Source organism: Vollenhovia emeryi, unplaced genomic scaffold (genome assembly GCF_000949405.1).
Source record: "Vollenhovia emeryi isolate VEMERY1.0 unplaced genomic scaffold, V.emery_V1.0 DF939221.1, whole genome shotgun sequence".
Taxonomy (NCBI): Eukaryota; Metazoa; Arthropoda; class Insecta; order Hymenoptera; family Formicidae; genus Vollenhovia; species Vollenhovia emeryi.
In genome coordinates, this window is record NW_011967145.1 from 530,365 (window position 1) to 555,862 (window position 25,498).

Sequence of the window (25,498 nt, forward strand, 5' to 3'; positions counted from 1 at the left end):
GAGAAACGGGCCGATTTACGCAAACTAATTAACGTTTAAATATCGCACGATTGTTGAAAACTCGGCAATATAACGTGCATATGTGACGAAACAATAAAAAGTCAGATTGTTAAAATACATGGCTGGCTTTCATTGTTGCACTCGCACAATATTCACTCGCGAAAATCAATCGTGATAGCGCGAAATTTCATACGGCACTCCCGTAGGCGATGTAAAATACTGCGAAACGCACCGAGTGCGTTCGTATTATTAACATATCGTGCAACTTATCGCAATCCGGCAACTCGCACGTTATCTTGCATTCGGAAGCAACGACGGATAAATCACTTTTAAATTAACAATATTAAACGCGACGCGAACGTCGGAATCCAAGCACCTGCGGTAAACAAGCAGTTGTTCGTTCACAGCGGAACGATTTTACAATTCTTACTGTCAATCAATTTAATCCTTACGCGAAATGAATTACCCGAGCGAAACATCCATTGCGATAAACAGTCGCTATTGATTGTAACAATTCACCGAGACCACCTCCGATCACATTTCGAGATATAATGAAACGACGCGCATTAAGCAATTTTCTCTACTTCGTGTCTGTTCGAGCTGCAAAGTGCGACATAACGAATTGCAGTAAACAACGCAAACACCAAGGCCGCGTACCAGCAAATTTCTCTCTTTTCCCGAAAATGAAAAACAGATTGCACTGAAGTCGACAGATAATTTACAGCGCGATGCGTAAACGAGATGTAATCGCGACTAAGTACCACGGTTAACATTCGTATATTTTAAACGAGTCGGTCTCGTGAAATATCTACGTTGATAAACAGCCGTCGCCTCAATATGCAAACCGTTTCATTACAAGTTGCAGAAACTTAATATTTAGGCCACGATCAACTACAAATGCTTAAAGCGTTTCTCTTCCCCTTTTATCTTGTGCGAAAGGAAAAGAAAAGTACTTGGAAGCATTTGTAGCGGCGGTTTGACCGCAATCGACGATTACTTGTAACTAATAAACGTGTTCAAATTAATAGCGTTTTATCCCCGTTGCAATCGCGTCTCGGGAACTGAGGGTACTGTTACATTTGTCGTACGACCAATTTTTTAAGCGCGTTGATTGGCTACAAGCTAGACAATTTCTAGAAGCTCGATAACTTTTCTATTCCGCAGCCAATCGCTTGAAAACTTTGTCGTACGACAAAGTTTTTAAACAAAATTACCCGTATCTGGCTCTTATCCATTATTTCAAGTTGGCTGGTCACAAAAACGTTGACGGTGATCAATGAAAAAATGAAATATAGGTTTTGAAGATCAGGGTTGTCACTTTAATTTGACATAGAACAACTGTCTCGTTCTGTTCGTTTTTACGTATTAAAACGTCACCAATGTTACCAATCTGCGAAGGCGGTCATTTCATGCGCAACAACCTAAGTGTAACGTTAAATAATAACAAGGCTATCCTTAAACATTTGCGAAATATGATCGCGTTTCTACTTCAGTAGGACTGAATCTCGCGATCGCCGAAGCCCCTCGCACGATGCACCAGTCACGCGTCCGGCAGCGTCGCGAATGCCGAGGATATGCTTGCGCGAGATTCTGTAGAATTACGCGTTTATGCGATTTAAATCCGCTCGGGCGGCTTCCTGGCGTCCACGGATTCGTACGTGATGCAGCGGCCGCGGAAGACGAATTTTCCGGCTCATATATCCCGCTACCGAGATCCATATTTTTGCAGAATAAGCTTCTTATCTGCGGCCATACCGCGGACTACAAATTCCCTCGGGTCTCTTGCGCACGAGAGGTTCGCGAGAGAGGGATACCTGACTTATCGCGCCGCCGAAATTGTCGGGAGTTCTCGGCGAGGAAGCCTCACAACGACGTGCCCGTTGTACGATCGCGCGAGAAATGTGCTGAGCGTTTTACAAAAGCAGTTCTCACGTCGTTTCACCGCACACGCCGCCTAGCGCATGCAAACGTTTCATTTGCGCGCCTTCCGGGACGGTTTGACTGCCCGAGTACGTAAGATTTCAATTATCATTATAACTCGCGCACGACACGTCCGCTCATATATCATTTACCTACAATTCTATTTCTAAGCTGAGTGAGGAAGACGAAGATAGAAACGGATTAGATAGGATCGGAGGTATGTATACTCGGATAGCGCGGGGCCTTCGATTAAACATTTATTTAATCGCGACTGTCATGCATCATCGTGTCTAGTTAGGGGTATTATCCGTTCCGCGGCCGCCCCCGTCGAAGCATTGACATCACACCTACATGATACGGACGGCACACATGTACCTGTCCATCGTTAAATTGATCGTCCGTAAAAATAGTCGGGAACCCTTTACCGCCTGCGGTTAAAGGCCACTTCCACCCTCATTTCTCTCCCTCCTTGCTCTCGCTCTCCGCGCGGGCGTTTCTTCGGGCCACGGGCTCGTGAATCGCGGCAGAAATAAATCCCTACTTTCGTATTCCGCTCGCGTGGACTGTGCAAAGTCGGCGCCCCGTGTACGTGTGCATGTGCAACCACCGCCGCGTAATAACGCGGCGGAGTCGCGTGTCGAAGGCGCGGGCCCGCCGCGAGACGACGATCGCATGGAGCGACTTTGATAGAGTCGCCGACCCGATCCCAGATAACGTCGAACGATTAAATTCGCGACGCCGGGATCGCGTGTGTCTAGGCAACGCGACCGATCCCGTCCGATAAGTCCCTCTGTAACACTCGTACCGGGTGCGAGTGAGTCGTTCGAGGTGGACTCTTGCGAATGCACTCTTCGAGCATCTACAGCGGTTCTGCATCGTAATCGATCCCTGCACGGCGCTCGCGCCTCGCCGGCCTACTATCTCGCTTAACGACTGTCCGCGGCGATAAAGAAAGCGCGGGCCCTCTCGCTGTAATCTTTATGCATTCAGTAAGGCGCGATACTCACCGGAAAAAATGGAAGCAATGGCTGCGATAATGAATGAGAAGACGACACCAGGTCCGGCAACGCTGCGCGCCACCATTCCTGCGACAAGGTACATCCCTGTCCCGACGCAGGAGCCAACTCCTAAAGACGTCAGGTCCAGAGTCGTCAGGCACTTCTGCAAACAGGAATCATTTCGAACAGTTTAGAAAATCTGTATCCCTAAATAATGATGGGACCGAAGTACAATGCCCTAATAATTCATCGAGGAGAATTTATTTGTAAGATTTGTTCCGATCCATGCGCTAAATAATCTTTCTTTTTTTTGTTTGTTTACGAAGCAAACATTTATCAGTGTTATACTGACACTAAATTGCACTTTGCAACGCGGTAATCTATTTTCGCAAACTAGAAGCGGAAATATATTATTTGTTGTTTTATTCAAAACAATTAACCTAAATAAAAAATAATTCCGGGGAGTGATTTATTTCGGTATTACATCGGAATTGTTTTCCTTTTGCAATCAAAATAATTGACCCAGATAAATTATTGTTCGGAACATCGTTTTTTACCTCATACCTCGGGCAACAAATTTCTACAGACCATTTTTTTATCTGGCCACGTTCTCTTTGAAAAATCGCTGAATTGTGGAAAGATGTTTGACGTCGCGCAACCCATTACCGTCGATCGTAACTCGCAACGCCGGTCTAAATACATAACGGTACAGTAAATAATGTAGCGAGCGATAGAAAAGAGCGAGAAACGTGACCCCGTGTCGCTGCCGCTTTACGAGAAGGCACGACGGGGGTCTTTTTGCGGCGTTCTGCAGCCGTATGCATCTTTGAAGTTAGAGTAGAGACAATTGCGTCTTCTACTCGACTTCTTTCTAGAATGTCAGTGCCATTTTTGCAACTCGCCTCCGATAGTTATTAATAAACGCGAAGCCCTCCCGGGGGGGATTCTTTCTCACGTCGGCTATGGGAGTGGCTAAAATGCTCGGCACGTATAAAAATAAAGCGATCGCGAAGAGTTTCTCTCGGTGGGCACCTATCGTGCGATGATATTAACATTGCTGACAGTCACGGCAGAGAATGACGGACTCGGATCGAAGCGCTGCAAATCTTGTCCGACTCTAAGGCCAGTATTCATAGTCAGCTCTTACGTCCAAGACTGCCTCAAGATCATCTTTAGATACTTCTTCTTCTTTGTCTTATTCTTGCCACCCGGCTCTAACTCAGAGCCGACACGGCCACGTCGAATCAACAGTCGTTTGTGTATTACTTAGCTTCTAATAATTGGCAACAGGAAAATTTAAACCCAATCGACCCACCGCGTCGAGTCACACGTAAGTGAACAAAGTCAAAAATTTCCCAATTAGGTTGGGCAAAAGCGTCCGCTCGGCATTCCAAGCGGAACTATCTTCAGATACTCCGTAGCCAATGAAATGTTCCGTACGGCATCTTTAGATAAATTCAAAACGGTCTTGAATATAAGATTCGACTATAAATACCGGCCTAAATGCCACTCTTTTACTCGTATACAATTCACAGATACCTCGAACAATAAGTCAGACAAATCGTCTTTCGTGTAAACTCTTTCGTGACCACTGGATATAAACCTCACCTACAAAATTTTTTAAGACTCAATTATTTAGCATGCATTATATTACTAAAAGCAAACATTGTACCAACAGAAATAATGCGGTCAGAGAAAGGGTTAATCTCGCGGCTTTGATAAAACGTCCTCGTCGCGGAAAATAATGCACACGATAATAGCAACGTCGACGAAATCGTAAATTGTTGTCTCCTAATGCTTACGCGCGATTGTTATTTCTCTAGCGTCGCTTAGATTCACGTACCGTATCGCCAAAGCCACGTTTTCGATACTTTCATCGATACGAAAGCAATTTGTCTATTATTGAGGTAACACACGAGTCGCCAGATCGAATCAGCGAGACGGTGAAAAATCATGTGAGGTATCGACTGCTCGTTCAAAGATTCATTTATAATACAGGGAATATTTCGTTTCATCACGCATTATGTACGTCGCGTCGCGAAGACGATAGGTCGTTGACTGGCGAACAGTGCCCCGAGTTCGTTACCTGCGGTGTATATTGTGTATACGCAATCACCTTGTCACGAAGCCCGAGCCGGCAGGCAGCGGTATCAGCCACTTCGCACGTCGCAGTGTTATCATTAGAGACGCGGTTGCGACAAGTGGGCCAAGAGACACTAAATGCGATCGTCTCTCACGAGCGGTAATTATTACGAGCAGCGACGATCGGCCAATGATTCGCGAATGTAATGTGGGGTATCTACACTGTTAGAAATAGATCTATCACACATGTGTGAATATTAACACGTCACACACTTGAAATGCGTGAATATTAATGCGTCACACATATTTAATGCATAATTTTTCAAACGTCATGCATTATCCTCTTAACATGCGCGTGTGAAATACATTAGAGAATGTGTGGAAATCACACACTTCAATGTGTGGATTTTATCAAACATCTAATACTGTTTGAAATAGTCAAACATCGTAATATTCACACATGTGTAATATTTCTATACGTTTGAATATAACACACTTTGGGAAAATTCACACACTGAGTATAGTAACGCACTTGCTAGTTACACACTGATCAGTCGCATACTGCAACTACCCCAGACAACATCGTGTGAAATCAGTGCTCGTTGTAGATATCCTACGTGTGTTATCCCATCCGTTTTGTGCTTTGGACGATCGTGAATAAAGTGCCTTCAAGTCTAGACTGTGTCCTATTGCTAACATCTCGGAAACCTCGTTCTTCCTCTTTATTTCTGATTCATGCTCTTTCCGCTAACCTCCCGTTTCCCTAACCTAACCTAATCTAACCTTCCACTTGGATCGCATCATATAATGTAATTAGTTGTTTTAAACGGCAAGAAACGTGTAAAAAGTGCTTTCACCCAATTACATATGTGTATAATAGTAAAACACTTGGATTTGCAATGTAGTGTAATCTTTTTTACACATTTATTGGCACCTTGAAAATTACACACCTAAATAAGTTATACACCTCCATTTGTGTGAAAAGTCACACACGCCAATAAAATCAAACATCCATTCGTGCATGAAAAAGTCACACACTTACAGACGTCTTGAAACGGCGGACACACATCACATGCGATAAAGTGTGTGATATTCACACACTGCTTCTAACAGTGTAGCTACGCGAGTCAATTTATACTCATCCAAATTCAATCACAAATCTTTTTTCGCAACATCGAGCTTACACGAGCCACCAATGAATTTTCCACTGAACACATTTCACTTCGCGGCGAGCGTGGCGCGGAGAAATGTGCGCCGCTTAGTAAACAAATGAACGAAAAGATCAGAGTTCAAATCCACCACTGGTTTTTTTTCGGAATTTTCCGAAGGGAAGTGGTCAAGCACCGAGAGTATCCTGCAACACGTATCCTTCTAGGGGTACAGCCCTCCAGATTGAAAGTTTCCTTCGGCAAGGTTAGCAGCCTACCGAAGATGAAGCGAATGCTCAAAGCACCAGTTCGTTCTGGTACAGAACTGGTACAGAACGAACTGGATAAAACAGGCTTGTAAGCCTAACACGAGGAAGAAGGAGCAGAAGAAGACATTTCACTTTAAGGGCAATAAATTCATGATAGAACCGACAGACGATGCCTATATTAATTCAGCAGAAACAGCGCTATCTCGTATTAGGAGCTTGTCTCGTAACAGCGGACTTTCCTCTACATTTAAATACTGCAGCTGTGTATCTGCATATGTAATTAGTTATATTTTTTAATTCCGTAGCTATAACTGTAATTAGTTTGGTTTTTATTTCATATTTTATCTAAAGTAATATTGCCAGGTCAAAGATAACGTAGAGTCTTCTTCAGTATGTACCTCGTAATCATTAAAATATTTAAGTAATAAGTCTAATTGTAAGGCGTAAAATCTTTGCATAATGAGATTTTTGAAATATTTAAATGTAACACGGTTCTAACTTCTTCAGTACCAGTGGAACGTCTTTTTAATACCGGAGGGCAAATTTTAACACCAAAACTAAACCGTACGTCCGACGAACATGTCGGAGTATTTATATTAATAAAGAATAAAAATATTTTAATTATCATTTTCATTTAATCTATAATGTAAATATTATTGTACAGTTAATATAAATATATGTATATTATACAAACAATACACATGTACACAAATGTACAATAATATTTATATTATTAATATCGTATTATTATTACATATTATAAATTAGTTATTAAACGATATTAGGTACTTTCTATAGAATGTTGTATAGAATGTGTATACAATATATGTTTGAAAAGTGCAATGTGTCTACACTTATGTTTAAAATAAATAAATCTATATCCATTTATTCGTAAAATGTATATATGTACCTAGTTATATTTTTCTTCAAACAGAAGTAACTGTATCTAATCATTTGAAAAAAGTGTAGCTCTTACAACACCGAGAAATGTAATTTGCAGAACTTTCATTCGCTTCAAGTAGAGATCGACGCGATTGAGGATAGAAGTTAAATGATAATTTATGAGAATAAAAAATTATTGTTTACAGGATACACTCATGATAATTATTTCTCTAATGACGCTCGAATTCGAATAGCTGTTGCAATGCGCGCCGATTCCCTTTCGTTTGTTTAAAAATAGCTTGCCCGTCACCCCTGGTCCACAATCTTGCTTTAAATAAGCTGTAAGCCTTAAGCCGTAAGAAATTGACCAGTCACAGGCATTTATTCCCCTCACTCTCACCTGTGATTGGTTAATTTCTTACGGCTTAAGGCTTACAGCTTACTTAAAGCAAGATTGTGGACCAGGGGTCACGTTGCGAGCAAGATAATTTAAACAGAGCGGCGAGAGTAATTACGTAACATATAATAAAAACGGAGAATAGCATTTCTTGTAATTGCTAATAAAGCAAACGGGACGCGCAGATTAAAAACGGCGTTATAGTGGACGGGATCGCGTATCGAGTGTCACACGTAATTGCAAAAGTTGCAAGGTCTCCGATGGCCGGCGAATCGAATTATCTAGCACCGCGATATAACGTTACAATTAGTCAATTTCCATTGAGAAGTAATTGCGCGGTAATGATGGAAAATGCAGTTTGCGCGATTAGCGACGTCGGGTTTCGCAGAGCGTCCGGCATTGATCCGCCGGACTATCGTCGCGATGTTTGAAACACGAAGAGTGCAATATCGCGGATTAATGCAAATACTGCATGAATTATTGCCGGTGTAGGTGCACCCGTCTGACGCAACGTTGACGCACAACGTTGATTTATGCGTTGGCGCGCGATCGCGGGGGATTTTGACGGGAATTTTGACGGGATTTTTCGAAAGAGACACGTGAGAGAAATATATCGCTCTTATTTACGTTCGGTCTTGGAAATCAAATTTCGTCCTCAATTATCACAATTGAATCATAAGCAACGACGTTTCTCAAAGAAAGCTTTACGCGAGAGAAAACGTGGGAGACGTTACTTTTCCCGAGGAGAAAAATTAAAACGCGGACATTAAGCGCGAGGGTGGAGAAAGTCGAGCCCGAGAATTCGTGCGATCGAGACGTTTGCCAGACTTCCAAGTTAAGCCCGCATCAGACTACAGACTCCCGACTCAGACTCGACTACTGACTCGGACTCCCGACTATGATTCAACCAATCGCAGCAAAGCACCGGCCGACCCTGACTACCGACTCGGGAATAGACGCCACTCTAATTGGTTGAATCATAGTCGGGAGTCCGAGTTAGTAGTCGAGTCAGAGTCGGGAGTCTGTAGTCTGATACGGGCTTTAGCATACCTTCAACAAAGTTTTGGGTCGCGTTATTTCAGCTTGTTAAACCCCATTTAAAATAGAATCAATTAAGCTTATCGGTTGTGTCTCGTCAAGATTAATTGTTTGGGGAAGGCAGACGGGAAGAAGAAAGGGAGAGGAATACTTAAAGAGTAACAAACGGGGTTGGGATGACCCATCATGCGCGGACACTCCGGTTTTGATCATCGTTGCGTGGTCCTCTGCAATCCTGCATGCCTCTCGTGCCAAGCGAGCGAGCTAAATAACGAATGAGGATGCAGGTTGCTCGAGGCCGGAATTACGTGCGCGTGGTAAGTACCGGAAGTTCCCCCGCGGGAGATCATTCGGGTGGGTCGTCCCGAATGTCGTTACACTCGTAATTCCTGAGGTCACGCGCGCACCACTTTCGACGAAAGCGGTGCACGGTGCATTTCGCGAGCGACAAAACCAGCGAGGCGCAATTTGTTTATCCTCGCCCGCCGGAAACTCGCGGCGCATGTTACATCGACGGGCGAACGGATGATGTAAATTACGGGCACTCGGTGCCTTGTAGCGAATTCGGTTGCTTGCACTAGTGCGCACTGAGTGCACACTAAGGCTTGTTTGTAGTCAGTTCTTATATTTGACTTCGTCTTAAAACACACGTTCAAAGAGTGTTTAGTCAAAAACTGATCGGTGTAAACGATGTACAGACCATTTTTCTGGATAAGAAATATTGCAAGAGGTATTTAAGATGATCTTTAAATATGAGAACTGACTGTAAACAAGGTTTGTGCACTCAGTGCGCACTAGTGCAACCAACCGACTTCGCTATTAGTGTGTCAATAAAATATGCGCGTGCGAGTGAAACGCGAGAAATGAAAGTCGATATTATTCTATCTTTTCGAAGACGTTCCGTAATCAGCGAGTTTTTTTCCCTCTGTTGTGCGACAAATAATACTCGCCGCGATTCGACGAGATTCAAATTGAAGAGTCGGCAATTAAAACCTGCTCCCCCCCCCCTCTCTCTCTCTCTCTCTGTCGTCGGAACGAAACGATCGTTTAAGCACCGTCGACAAAAATAAATCGTCGATCGGACAATACTCCTCCCCCATTTTCAGTGACAATCGCGTAACGAGCCACGCTTCTCCCGTGTTTTCTCTCGGGTGACGGTCCCCTTTTTCCCCCCCATTCTCGTCGCGTGCTACTTTCGCATTAGATAAAATTTGCTTCTTAGCCAGAGGAGACGGCTCTCCGCGTGTCTGCGTTCGTACGTACGTACGCGTCCGTGTGTATCGGGCTTGTGCTATTTTCCCGCGAGAAGTGGATCGGTTATTGGGAAACTTCGCGGCAGTTTATGCGCGCTGCAACTGCGGGGCCGTCCACTGTGAGCAAAGTAACGGGCTTTGCAGCGACTGCCTACGCTGCTGGAGAACGGAAGTTTGCCGCGTCTCTCTTTCTCTCTCTCTCTCTCTCTTTTAGCGCGCGACATGGGCTATCGAAGTAACAAAATTACTGTAGCCACAGTGCCATCGTAAACATACATAATCAGTGTACAGGGTGTCCCAATTTTATGTCCCGCCCCAAATAACTTTTTTATTTTAGTATGTAAAAACCAGTACGACTCGTTGAGAAATTACAGGGCACCGCGACATGTCCTTTCGTGCGCCACGCGCATTTACTTCTTATACACCCGACTAGGTCGAGTTGGACTCCGCGTCCCCGAATATGCGCCGACCTGGCCGTTTTAAAATGTGGGAGCGCTTTAAGCTTATTGGGGCAAAATTTGCAACAAGCGAAACGATGCCTCCGTCGTTTATGTCGCGCGAGATTATGTTTTTATAACCGCGCGGCGATATTTGCGAGAGAATAATAATTTTGTTAAGGCAAAAGTTAACGGAATGTTTCCTCCCGCGGGCTTCCATCAGCGGGTCCTTTATTTTCGCAGTTCGAAAAGTTAGCGCGTCGCTCTAATTGATAATTAGGAACAACGCGCGCTGTTAAACGCCCGCCTCTTTCATCTACCCTTACACTCCGCTTTTAGTTACCTCTCTCCTCATACTAATCTTCCCGGTTTCCTTTGCTCATTTGTGCGGCAATTTCGGCAAGCAATTGGCGGAAACGTAACGTCCCCTTAAGAAAAAGAACTGAGCAGCTGTACCAGTAACTGATGAAGTTGAATCAGTAACTTGTGACGTTCTATCAGTGACTGATTACGAGAGTCAGTTACTGGTAATGCTTTTCAGTTGACTTGCAGTTTTAATAATCAGTTTCTACAATACACTAAAAAACTGGTTAGACACTGAGTGTTGCCATCAGTAACTGATGACAGTTTTTTTTATCGGTTTGTCAGATACTGATTATATTCTTCAGTTGACGCCCAGTTTTAATAATCAGTTTTTATATTAATCTAAAAAACTAGTTAGACACTAACAATAAGTGTTGCTATCAGTAACTGATGGCTGGTCCTTGGTTTTTAATGGTTTCTTAGATACTGATTACCTATGTTCTTCAATTGATATACAGCAGATTTCTTATTTGTCAAAGGCTAGTTTATACAACTGGTGAAAGGGAACTGAACTGACAATGACAACTGGGCACTAACTGACTGGATAACTGATTATTGTAACTGACGACAGCACGATCAGTATATTGAAACAAGTTACTGATAAAAGAAACAGATGTACCAGTTACTGATAAAAAACTGGTCAATATTGGTCCAGTTTTATATTGATCAGTAACTGATAGAACTTGTATGCTGTTCAGTTGATCAACCGAACAGCATACAAGTTGTATCAGTTACTGATCTATATAAAATTGAATAAAACTGGACCATTATTGGACCGGTTTTTTATCAGTAACTTGTTTCAATATACTGATCGTGCTCTGTCATCAGTTTCAATAATCAGTTATCCACCAGTCAGTGCCTAGTTTTTTTATCTGTTTTGGCTGCATTTTTTCTTAAGGGTCTAGCCGCTATAATGAAGACACGACGAGCCGAACTCCAGGACGGATTCATAATTTAAAACACACGCTTGGGAATTCTAGTTTTATCTCTCGTGGATCCCGTTGCGATTGAATCTTGCACCGCTAACAATTATATTATTATCAGTACGTTCGTTTACCTGTAATTTCTGCTTGGAGTCGGCTGGATGAAGTGGCTCGGGACCGGTTTTGGGCTGGTCACCCTGCAGACTTTCGATGTTCTTTGTACGTATCAGCTTGCCGAAGAGCTCGAGGCCCTTCTCCCGGTCCAGATCGAGCTTCATTTTTCTGCAAATTAAGGGCGAGCAAATCATTATACATCCACGCACCTTCGGAAGGGAAAGAGAGCGGCTCGCGCAATAACAGACGAGTGCCTTTGACCGCCGTTTTCCACAAACATTCCGCCGGCACAGGCAGGTGAAAAAATATTATATATTACGCAGAAAACGCATCGGCGAAGGGATGATCGGGTGATATGATAGAGCGAGGTTCCCAGCATCGCGTCTGTCAACTGTCTGCTGACGAAATGAGGGAAAATAATGAGAGAGCAAATACGGGCGCGGAAATGTATGGACAGTCACGGCGTTTGTTGAACGGGGTGTAAAAAGACATGTACGCGGTCGAGGACAATTACGCTATCCGCAGATGAGATAAAATTGAACGTACCGTTCGGATGTCTAAGTTCATCCGGCAAACACGCAAACTGAAATGCACCCGTACGCGCGCAAGAAGTAATTAAAAATGTGATACCGATATGTGAGATTGTTATTTCCAGCGAAGGGTTAATAATATCTGTCTGAACATGAGCCCTTTACGGGATTAAAAATAGCTTCTGCGGCGCAGAGAGAGTAGTTTAAAGGTTATCAAATAAACAAGAGTAAATAAGTCAAAAGAGTAGTTTATCGTGGAACTTCCGGATCGTCTTTGATACACAAGGCAATAACGAGAGACATTTTATACCGAAGAATAGTATTGCGAGCAATAAGGATAAGATTTCTGTCTGCGAAATGCGCGTGGCAGACAAAATATTCATAATAAATCAGACGATTCTGTTCTTCTGCGCGTACGAACGGCACGGGCGTATAGTGACACAAACGGGAACGATTCGCAGGAATAGTTACGAAATTTGCTTCATCCGACAAATAATACCCATCAGGCGAACGCGAAGCCGTATAAAAAAAAAAGAAACCGTTAACATCGGGTTTCATCCGTCATCCCGTCCAAAAACGACGTAGCCGCGAAGAGATGGCCAACTCCGACGTACAATCGAACGGCAAATCGGCCGTTTCCGGTGACAAACGAGCTCTGAAAAAAAAAAAACGTCGCCGACATACGCGGCCCTCTTTTCTCCGGCTCGCTTGTTCCCAGGGTCGGAGGTCGCGCACATGAATTATCGATTTATTATCTAACGACGTTGCTCCTCAACGCGGCGCATCTCTTTCGCGTTTTCTCTGACGGTGGTTTCTCCTGCGAGCTTACACGAGAATGAAAAATTATCGCGCGCTTGCTCGTGTCACCCCGCGAAATTATTCCTCGTTTACCGAAATCGCGACGTCGAGGTTTTAATCGATTCCGTCGTTCGACTGCTGAAAACATGAAATTTCCATAGAGAATTCCTCGATCCATTGTAGAATAGGTCTGGAATAGATTAACGAAAGTACGTAGTAAGGGGAAAGTGCCAATGCGAGCCAGAAAATGAACGGAACTCGGTTCTCACAACGTGAAAGTCAAAATTTCTCTTTAATAAGAAACGATTTTGTTAATGAGAAATTTTGACTTTTATATTGTGAGAACCGAGTTCCGTTCATTTTCTGGCTCGCATTGGCACTTTTCCCTTACTACGTACTTTCTTTCTGGGAGCCTTCACTGCCCTTTGGAAGATTAACGAAAATTTAATAGCCGGCAGATTTTATCTCCTGAAGATATTAATTTGAATTATTTAAAGGAATAAAGGACTAAGAGCCGTGGCAAGGTGTTAATGTCTAAATATTTCATATTTTAAATTTATAGTAATTTATTTAGAAGCAGGTCCAGGTTCAAACCCTGGCTGAGGTAATATTTTTCGCAATAAATTTAAGATATGAAATATTTGGACATTAACACCCTGCCACGGCTCTTAGTCTTTTATTCCTTCAAATTTGTGTTTATCACATTTGAACCATACCAATTTTATTGAATTATTTAATTTTCAGTATTTAAGAAACGTTACGACAAACGTGGCGACACCTCCCACTGGATAGAGGGTTCGATATTGAGTTGAACTACCGCGAAAGAAATGATTTCTACAAATTGGCGTGGGAATGTCAAATGGATATTCTGTGAAAGTTCCGGCGAGGTGTCGCCGAGCGTCGGAACGATTACTCGTTCTGCTACCGTCACTCGAACTCGATTAAAATATCGCACGGCAGGACTGTCGTTTATAATGCAGACGCGATGCACTCTTCACGGCGGATTATGCAAACAGCGAACAACCGGGATAATCGCCGAACGAGTGAATGAGAAGGTACTCGGTGTATTAAAGGGAATAAATTATTCAGAGGATATACGCGTGGGCGAGCTTGAAAGTAAATTTTACCTGCCTGTACCGAAGATAATGGATTTTCAAGATACGCGCGGAATTTTACCCAAGAGTCACCGAGAGAGAGAGAGAGAGAGAGAGAGAAACTGGCACGTACGGCACGCGTCATGCTGACAAGTCACGAAATCCGTATCGTTTGGAACAAACGCGCGAAATTTCCCAGCAGAGATGCAAACTGCACCATCGGAAACCGTCGCGACCAAGCTGAGGTCTCAAAAATACATAGATTTCAACCAAACTAAAAATATGTACACAGTCAGACGTATCTCCGCACCTGTTAGGCAGAACGCGCAAATTTGACTGCTCAAAAGAATAGCAATTGCATCTTTATATCGCATTATTACAATATTTCGGCGCAATTCTCCTTACATTCCCTCTGTATCTTTTGCGTACTTTCTAAAAGTCAATCAGTGGATTATCATTGAAAACAGTGAACAGTCACTGATTCGCAGTTATAAGCAAACCACTGAAAATCGCAGTGGTGAATCAGTGACTATTCACTGTTTTCAGTAATAATCTACTGATTGATTTTTAAGGAGTAGAAATGCGATTTAATTCCATACGTTACTACTATCAAAATATATTTATCGGTAAAAATGCGCACGTGAAAAAAATCTCTATCTTCGGTTTCGAAAATACGCCGATTTCAACAAAACTAAAAGTATGTAGGATATACAGTCAGACGTTTCTCTGCACCTCTGTTAGGCAGAATACGTAAACTTTACTGCTTAAAAGAATAGTAATTACATCTTTATACCGCATATTATAATATTTCAGTGCAATTCTCCTTACGTTCCTTCTGTTTTGCATAGAAAGGCGATTTTATTCCATACTTTACTATTATTATCCAAATATATTTATCGGTAAAAATGCCTACGTGAAAAAAATCTCTATCTTCGGTTCCGAAATCTGCGCAGTGCATTTAGCGAAAATATTGAGGCGGCCGGCAAGATCGAAAATCTTGCGGCAATCCCGACCACATTCAATATGAAAACTTTTCTCCTCGCGTATCCATTAAGTAACATAAAAGCAGCTTTTAATAATGTAGGTGCGATTTTGTGTCAAAGCAACAGTGGCGGATTCGCCGCGAAATCGACCGACCGTATAATCGAGCCTTAACGTGGCAAAACGTAATTAACCTTTTGTACGTTGCTCGTGATATCTCATGTCGGAACATCAACCGTTCCTTTACGTCACTTCTTTCGTGTTAGGTCTTGTCAACGCGCTGCGGGATGCCATTGCGAAATGCAAATGTATCATTCTCAATCGACTTCTCGTTTTCTCGTTAGCGAAAAACTTGGATCGCGCGCGTGGCATTTTTATCTCCATCTCATTTCATTATTTATCACGTCTATTTTTCTTCCGTGATGGAGTGTGAAAATATTTAAATGCGTTAAATAAATGTTCCCTGCATACACGATTGTGTTTCATATCACAAAAAAGCGGCTCAAAAATTAGTTCATGAAAGATTTTTTTTTCAGATATTCTATCGCGAATAAAATTAAAGTCTCTATATTGAAAAATGTACAGATTATTATTGCAACTACCGTTAGATACGTACGTTACGTAATTTGCAAATGTAATAACAAAATGTGGGTACATTGTGTCGCGATTCGTTATCACTGCTCTTTGCTCTTCAGAGGATGTCAGCTTTAAAAGTGACGATAATACGATACGACGGTACACGTGAACGTGCGGCAGACACCGGTGGATTTAAAAATACTGGCCAGGTGAAGTCCTGCTCGTACGGGAAATTGCAATTCGCAAGATACGCGAGAGAAAAATGATATCGCGGCTCCGTTCCATCGTAACGCGATCTCTTCCGACGATATCACGCGCGAGAGTTTTTAATTAAGAACAGGGACGAAACGGAAGCGCGCGCTCGTGCCGCGGCTTATCGCGCCGAGACCGTCGCGACCAGCTAAGGGGATCCCTCAGCCATCTTTTTTACCGACGCAGTCAAATATAGTTTTTGCGCTTGTAATTCGTTTTATTAGCTTTTGTGCACAAAATAATACCAGGATCAGTTGCGGACTGCACAGCAAAACATTTTCATACTCAAAACACTCAGTTCAGGAGGCTAGTGAAAAAGATATTGGTATTTGAAAGTTTCAATTCGTATAGTTTTAACTAAATTTAAAATTGCCTTTGTAAAATTGCAAAATTCTTCCACACAACTAAAGTACACATAAAGACAAAACCAGGGACAGTCGACTTTATATAAAAAAAGAAGAGAAATTAAAAATATCGCTTTGCAAATGATTGAGGCTAGCTAATCTCAATTACGCACGACTGTCCCTGCTTTTGTCTCTGTGCGTACTTTAATCGTGTGGAAGAATTTTGCAATTTTATAAAGGAAATTTCAAAGTTAGTTAGAACTACGAATTGAAACTTGCAAATACCAATATCTTTTTTATTAGACTTCTGAACTGAGTGTTTTCAGTATGAAAATGTTCTGCTATGCAGTCCGCTACTTATTCTCGCATTATTTTATACATAAAAGCTAATAAAAAGAATTACAAGTGCAAAAACTATATTTGACTGCGTCGGTAAAAAGGATGGCTGAAGGATCCTCTAAAGAGGAATCCACCACGGACTCCTCACAAGTCGAAACGGCAGAAAACTGTTTTTTAAACAAAATTCCCTTCGTTTAAATCTCGCTTCACGAAGAGTTTTCCGTTGGACGCAGAACTTGTCGAGCAGGCAGGGCCAATAATCAATCTCTCGAAATATCTTTCCTTCCTTCCTCCGTATTTATTCTACTTAACGAGGGGATGCGTTTAGATCCCCTTTGCGCTATTACGTGATTGCCTTACCGAGGGACCCGTTCTCCGTTTCCGTTCAACGAGCGCAACGCGGAGAGATCGCCGCAAGAGTCGCGGCGGACTCGGGAATACAATATCGGGAATCGAATCCGAACGGAAATCCGACCGCGGCCATAGATCGCCCAGTAGCATCATTTACAACGTGCGCGTCAGCGACGCGAATCGTAATACCGAAATTTGTCCGCGATGCACGCGGCGCGTATACCGTAAACAATGGTAAACAATTACCGTCGGAGGCCGCGGTAAACTTCGCGGATGGGCAAACAATTGCGAACGGCAACAGGCGGCTTTTTACGAATGGATTGTTAGAAATGCAATTGTACGTTTGCGACAGCTGGATCGTCGCCGGGTGCGCCGTTAGCTAAATAAATCGGCGCAATTACTCTCGCGAGAAAGGACAGCGCGCGATTAATTCCTATGTCATATTGTTAAGCTGAAAACGCGAGGAAGCGGCTTTGCGACGAGCGAAATATTTGTTAGCTCAACGGCGACTTCTAAATATTCTATTAAATATTTTGATAGCAAATTACTGCATATGTTATTTTGCTTGAAAGCAAAATATATTTGTAATTTGTGCGCGCTATGTACGAAACATTACGTGTACTTTGTGCACCTGAACAAGTCTCTCTGGCTCTTCCGGGTCAGCCTCGGGGCTTAAGTCCGATTACAGAGATTCGCAGAAAGAAAACGTAGATTACAATCGGTTTCGCGTTCGCAGCGGCGCGTTTATTTCCATACGATTTGCAAGAGGCGTGATATCACGGCGCGGCAGAAGCTTTCGAGTCGGTCAGTCGTTATCGCGCAAGCCATGAGAGAAAGAGAAGGGGGGTGGGGGAGGAAAGTACCGTTCTTAATACTATGTTAATTTTATTCAAGCCGACGCGCTCCGTCTCTCATTGGTCTCGGTGCTTTTTTATTCTTCCGGGTGGAAAAGAGAAGAATCGTGACTTCGTGCCCGCAGACTGCCTGCCCTTCGCCGAGGGGAAGGCAGCCCCTCTGCATGCGTGCGGCGCTTGCACGCGCGGCCCCTTGCACTACGATGTTAACTTCGACCCTGAAATTTGCAGAAACCACGTTTCTCCCGGAAGAAAGAGAGCAGTGGACTCGTGTGTATACATGCACCTGCGAGATTTGTTGAAAATCCTCTTCTTCTTCCCCGGGTATTAGGCTTAAAGCTTGTTTTATCCGGTTCGTTCTGGTACTCTTTGAGCATTTGGTTTGACCGAAGATGAATCTTCGGTAGACTGCTAACCCTTGCCGAAGGAAACCTCCCATCTGGAAGGCTACGCCCCTAAAGGGATATGTGTGGCGAGATACTCCCAGTGGTTGCCACTTCCCTTCCGGGAGATTCCGAAAAAGAACAGCGGTGGCCCGTGGATTTCAACTCGGACCTTTTCATTCATTCGTTTACTAAGCGGCACACACTTCTCTGCGCCGCACTCGCCACTTGGTTCATTTGTTGAAAATCTTCTTCTTCCTCGTGTATTAGGTTACAGCCTATTTTATCCAGTTCGTTTTGGTACTTTGAACATTTGCCTTTACTTCATCTTCGGTAGGCAGCTAACCCTTGCCGAAGGAAACCTCCCATCTGGAAGGCTATGCCCCTAAAGGGATATGTGCGGCGAGATACTCTCGGTGGTTGCCACTTCCCTTCGGGGAGATTCCGAAAAAAGAACCAGCGAGTGTCCGTGGATTTCAACTCGAACCTTTTCGTTCATTTGTTTACTGAGCAGCGCACATTTCTCTGCGCCACACTCGCCGCTTCGTTCATGTTTGTTGAAAATCCACTTAATCTAAATTCCTTACGGGCAAAGAGGTCGATACTTGGGCGCTACACGCCGCAGCGTGCGATAATGATCGCGATAATGACAACGTGCTTCTCGTTTCAGTGTGCTGCAGTCGGCGATTTTTTTAATCGCACTTTTTCAGGCGACGATCAGAAACGCAAAGAGAATAATATTTCATTAGCTCCACGCCGCGCGTCGGACACGCTATAAATTTATTTAACTTTTATCGGGCGCGCGCCAGTTTTATTACCGTACGTCGAAAAGTAAAAGTCCACGGGTGAGATTTACGCGCGATTTACGATGTGCAAGCGCGACTCGTTAATTTACGGTGATCGAGAAAGAATTCTATTTCGAGCGGAACTCCGTTCGCTGGCTCGTGCGCGTTTCGCATCAAGTATTTAGGTATGACGTATCGAAGCAGTTCGGAATTAAACACGACGTCATTCTCACGCTATCCTCGCGCGTTGGCTCCGTAAAGGACCCTACAAACTCCGGAACAGGATTATCCCCTGTAACTAGGATGCCGATATCGTCCGCGAGAAAAAGGAGGAAAATACACCTTGTAGGACGAAGACGAGGGAGCCCGACTCTCGCATCCTGAACGGTCACGGGCTGGCGATTTTGCGGTTATCGATCCCGCCCTCGCGGTGTGTTCACCTCCCGGCGCCGTTGAAACAACCGTACCGTAATGCCCGTAGCACGTATCAACGCGATACGCACACGTATACGTGCAGACGCGCGCGCATACGCGCGAATATTCCCGCGGACACGTTCGAGGGAGGAACTTTCCTTCTCCTCGCGGCCCCTCTCGAAGAATCGCAGACGTCGGCCGAACATGAGAATTCTAATCCGGAGTCGAGCGAGTTCCTCGCCCGTCGTAAACTACAAACTGAAGAATCTCACCTCGCGCAACCCCTTCGGCACACAAGCGCCCGGCGGGCTTGCAGCCGCCGGAGATTCTGCAATTGCAGAAGTCAGCCGCGCCGATAACTCGCCAACTTTCGCGATTGCGAAACTTTCTCTTTATGCAGCTCCCGAGGATTCAGATATTCAATAAGGGGCGTCCCATTCGCGCCGCTACTTGTTCACATGCCGCCATGTGACGTCGCGTAAAGTGGAAAGGAGCAGGCCGTGGACACAATCCACGTTTAACTTTAGTTGCTCTGTAATGAGACTTCTACAATGCATCGCATTGTCCAGGCGAGAGCGGTCGAACAGTCGCGGAGGATCTCGCGGAGGATTGTAATAAATTCATAGCAATAAAATAGGGGTGTATCTTCGGGGAGGTAGGCGCTAAGGCCCGGTTTCACCAACGTCGCTTAACTTTAAGCTTAGTTTAATTCGTTCTTCGTCTCTTTTCAACTGTTACTTCAGAAAGAGACAAACATGACTTGAACTAACAATAAGATTAAAGATTAGCTTCTCCAAATTGCCAGTATAATAATAAAGTTCCAAATTTCATACCCTATTATTAAGGGGATACTTAATAATCGCGTATCGGTAGTTTAAAGTCGAAAAACAGACGCGAGGATGTCATCTAATTTATACTGTTATCGCGACAAATATTACCACATGCCTAAGTGGTCGAATTGGTGAGACGCCCGCCTAGAAAGTCAAGCCAACGGCACACGATACTATTTTTCCTACTGGATCGCTTACGAGAGCCAATCAGGATTTAGCCTTAAGGGGATGCTGGAGTGATTCTGCACTTTTGCACCTTTCTAACCTAAAAACTGTCAGTTCGCGGAAACATTTGTGTAATGTACAAATTAAATGGCTTACGTGTACAGATCGAAAGCAGCTTGCTATTCCGGCCAAATGAAAGAACGATATGGCATCACTGAAACTAACAATAAGTTTGTAAGTCTAATAAAAAATAATAGTGAGCAACACACATACTACATGTACTGTATGTATGTGTTGCTCTCTATTATTTTTTATTAGACTTACAAACTTAGTTTCAGTGATGTCATATTGTTCTTTAATTTAGCCGGAATAGCAAGCTGCTTTCGATCATCTGTACACGTGCCATTTAATTTGTGTATTACACAAATCTTTCCACGAAACAGACAGTTTTAAGTGCAAAAGGTGCGAAAGTGCAGAATCACTCCAGCATCCCCTTAAGTCACCTGACTCAAAACTCTGCCGTCCTTATTGGTTCTCGCGAGCAATCCAGTAGGGAAAATAGTATCGCGTGCCGTTGGCTTAAGGGAGGTCCAGGTTCAAACCCTGCGGGCCGAGGTAATGTTTTTCGCAATAAATTTTCTGCATTGACCGATTAATTAACAAATGTGGCAAATAAGATTAAAGTTAAGCGACGTTCGGTGAAACCGGGCCGGGCCCGCTTGTTAATTTTCAACGAGAAAAATGGGCTAGGACTGTACCAGGGATTCGAACCTGGGACCTTCCGCTTGCCGAGCGAACGCTCATCCGACCGAGCTATATCCAGGCCCGCACGCAAAATTGAACGTATCTGAGCGGGACGATCTCGCGTCTCTTCCCTTGCACGGCAGAGAGAAAAATTAGCTCCCCTTAATCTTGTTTAAGATTTTAAGAGCGTACGGAACTAAAAATTTCAAACTCGCACGCACTTTCCGATCCCGGACGTTGAATTTTGCATGCTGACATTTTCCCCTTTCCCGGCGGTCCGCTCGGATTCCGTGGATATCAATAACGTGTCAAGCCGGCTTTCGCGTCGAAATGTCAGACGGGAAAAGTTGTTTCGGACGATATGAGCGAACGCGATACAAAAATAACCGCGTTAAAAGACGCGACTTTTCCGGAGGGTGGATTTCGCGCCGTGGGCCGAGCTAATGATCGAGCTCGATCACTGGCCGCGTCCGTTGGATAAAACAGGTGACGCTAACGATCTCGTTGCGGCGCGCTTGTTTGCGAAACCATTGTGATTCCAGCCTGATAAATATGTAATGCGGTAAGTACACAATTGTGAAAGTGCGCGGGCAGGCAAATAAATCCACTCGAAGCAAAATCTCCCGCCGATCATTCTAAATCACGAGTCACGCTTATAAATTGTAAATCAATCTGTGAATTATAAAATCGAGTGCGTCGCTAAAATTCCATGCCGGGAACAGGCATCATCGGGGGCCAATTTTACGTCACATTTTTTTTTTACAATTACATTTAACTCTTTAATGCACGCGAATGTTCTCTACCATTGATATGGTTAAAAGGGAAACAGAGTTCCAATTGATTGTGACATAAAATTCATTGTAAAGAAACGCTAAACGTAACTGTAACTAAATAATCTCAACAATATGATTATTTTCTAGGTATTCAAAGCTGGCGTTCGCACAAAGATGATAGATACGCAAATGGCCGTATATAAATTCAAAGAGGGCATCTCATTATTTTGTAAAGGAGCAGGATCGATATCTTTTTTTTTTAGAAAAAAAAACAAAAGAGGGACGCATTACGTTTGTGCCACGTTTGGAATAAAATTATCCCGTTTAACGAATCGGACGATTTATTTTGTACTGCAATAATCGTGCTCGGTTGTTATTGCCGCTACCAATGCGGGACGCACATAATTAACGTTTAATTGGATCAGCGTGATTTTACAACGGTACGCTATCTCCATGAAGTTGGTCGCCGCGTTAACGATCGGCCGAGTTTGATCATTCGCACGACGCAAAACGGAATTAACGACTACGGTCGGCGGAGTCTGTTTATCAAAAAGGATAACCGTAGGTGTAATCGCGTTTCGGCCGGTACGCGAATGCCGAAAGCGGTGAATTCGACGGGAAATTTTCGCGCCGCTCTCGTTAAATAATACCGAAAGAATGGCAAGCCGGTTTACAGCAACCCTCGGTTTAAAGTCCCGGATTAAATAATTCTACGCCGCGCTACACGAAAATGCTATTTTTATTGTACGCGTATGCCTGTTTTTTTTTTGCATGTAAAACGTCAACCTCGAAACTCTCCCCAGCGAAGATGGTAGATTGATGATGGCAGAAGGGTATAAAAAATGGCCCAATCCGGCGCAAAAAATAGAGTCTTGCATTTTGAAGTTTCCAATCTCTCTCTCTCTCTCTCTCGCAGCTTCGAAATTAAGATGGGATTAGGACTCTCGGTGTTCTCGTCCGCAAAAGTACGAGAAACGCAATTAAGATCGTTTGAATTTCAATTCCAATTTCAATTTTCTTCTTGTACAGCGCCACTTATTTCTATCTCGCTCGTTTGCATAATTGAAAAACGATATAATCTTCCTGCGACGTATACCGCGAGAGTTAATGCAGGTAACGCTGCAGACATATTTTAACGTCGCACCTCGGCAAATTTACGGGCTTAGCGATTCGCTCCCGATCTCCGCGTGCGTTCGGAAATCAACGCGCGAGCATGCCGCACGACGTATCGCTGTAATTTGTCAATGTCGATCCGCGCCGTCCTAATAGTTCGATAGCTCATCCGCTGCGCCGAACTGCTTCGAATTCTCGAGTTTAAGTGGATATTGGAAGACACGGCGTTCACGACAATCCGTCTTCGTGATTTGCGTCCCAGCTTGCGCGCGACCTCGATATTTATACTTGCTCCTCGTCCATTTCTCTCGTAATTCTCTTTCTTTCATAAACTGCCAATTCGAAATGACGACGAAACTAAATTGTTATTTTTACTTAATAATCCCAGACTATGTATAGGTATTGCAAATAAAAGAATGGTAAACTTTTCATACTAATAATTGGCATAAAAATATCGGGGTTTTAGCACGTTTTAAATGCGCTTTAACACGTTTGTTCGCGATCACTAAATCAATCGTTCAATCATTTCGCAATTTCGTAATTCCCCGGAGAATCATTTATACTTGCTTCTCGTTCATTTTATTTTAATTCTCTTTCTTCATAAACTGCCAATTTGATACTAAATGACGACGAAACTAAATTGTTATTTTTATTTAATAATCCCAAACTATATACCCTACAAATGGTAAGAATAGTAAATTTTTGTACTAATAATTAGCACAATTGGATAGTGCTATAAAAAGGCATTTATACGTTTCGGGAGGAGAGAAAGGGAGTAAAAATATACGATAAAAAATGTAATTCCAGTAAAAATTTTTCCAGTAAGTAAATTCTTTTTCCTTCCCCGATATTGTTATGGTAATTATTAATATGAAAATGTACTATTCTTACCATTTGTAATATAGTTTGGGATTGTTAATTAAAAATAAAAATTAGCATAACAATATCGGGGAAAGAAAAAATTTTACTGGAATTATATCTTTTATTGTATATTTTTACTCCTCTTCTCTCCTCTCGAAACATATAAATGCCTTTTTATACAATTATTATCCAATTGTGCGTTTCACCATGTTTGTTCGCGATTACTAATCAATCGTTCAATCATTTCGCAATTTCGTATTTCCCCGCAGAGTCAATGTACAATTAAACAATCGCGTTTATCCGCTTAATGATCGCAATGGCGAGATGTATATTATGTGTATTGATCCATTTCTGTCATTTATGCACGCAAATAACGCTTCGTTGTGTCACATTCTTTAAATGGGATTCTTTAGTCTTTGTACAGTGCCCACCAAGGCAACTTTGCGACTTGTAAGCCTGGTGCGCTCGAATAAATTTCGCAAACTCGCGAAGTTTGAGGAAGGGAGAACCCGGGGGTGATCATTCTTCAAATTATACCCGATAACGAGAACGAGCTACGGATTCATCGTACATCGTCATTATTAACTTCTCATCGCGCTCAAGTTCGGAATGTTTGAGGAGATTCGCGTGCCAGCGTATTGAAGTTCTTCGTGCTTGACAGGGTTAATCGCGAGTTTAAATCGAACTGTCACTTTGTAGCACAGAATCAAAAATCTCTTTCTCTCCCCTCGACACTTTATCCTTTCTCAAAATTAACGTCGTTATTATTTTAATTTCTCAAGTATTCGACGTTACATTCAGATTGCGCGCTAATCAACAGATCAACCTCTATGTTCCGAGCGAGATTTCGATTTCGCAAATCGACATTTCCTCGCGACTTCCGCGCCTCAAGTTTTGATTGCTTCCAGCGCAACTACCAGCATGGAGATCTCTCCCGGCGTTCGGATTCAATTACCTACGCGAGCGTAGTCCGCGCCTCTCGTTGTAACTCGCGCCGATGTGTTACGCAACTCGCGAAATACCCGGCCCACAGTGGAATTGCTCGTAACAAGAGCATAAACCGTACAGAAGAGATTTTATCGTTGCCATTGTCGCGCATAAATCACGCTACGGGAGCCTAGCGTACATTCCCGCAGGGCCTAAACATCCCGCCGCAGCCCCCAGCATCCGTGGACGAACGCATATAGCGGAGAACACGATATGCCGATAACAAGTACGAATTAATCCACTGCGACGCTATAATTCCAGATTTTATTCAACTAATCGAACTAAACGAAATTAAAATGCTGTTATACTGAAAATGGAAAAAGCGATAGAGATTCAAAAGCCCGTCGTATTTCTCGCGTTACTTCCGGTTTATCTTGAAACCAAGCAGATGTAATTAAAAATGATTTCAATTACAAATTATTTTTATTTAATCGTTTCTCTCTGATAACCGTACGGTGATATATCTGTAAAGGGCGAATTCTTCTCCACAGAATTTCTTT

General features: G+C 43.2%; 1 protein-coding gene across 2 annotated transcripts in view; it reads right to left on the reverse strand.

Moving 5' to 3' along the window:
* Positions 1 to 25,498, reverse strand: part of LOC105560796 (cationic amino acid transporter 2) — a 101,777-nt gene that overhangs the window by 36,206 nt on the left and 40,073 nt on the right. For both annotated transcript variants that reach the window (XM_012010216.1, XM_012010215.1), the window contains exons 2-3: positions 11,845 to 11,992; positions 2,928 to 3,081 (exon numbers count right to left, since the gene is read on the reverse strand). In XM_012010216.1, the coding sequence (XP_011865606.1) occupies positions 2,928 to 3,081; positions 11,845 to 11,988 (298 nt within the window). In that variant the 5' untranslated portion in view covers positions 11,989 to 11,992. The remainder of the gene's footprint in view (positions 1 to 2,927; positions 3,082 to 11,844; positions 11,993 to 25,498) is intronic.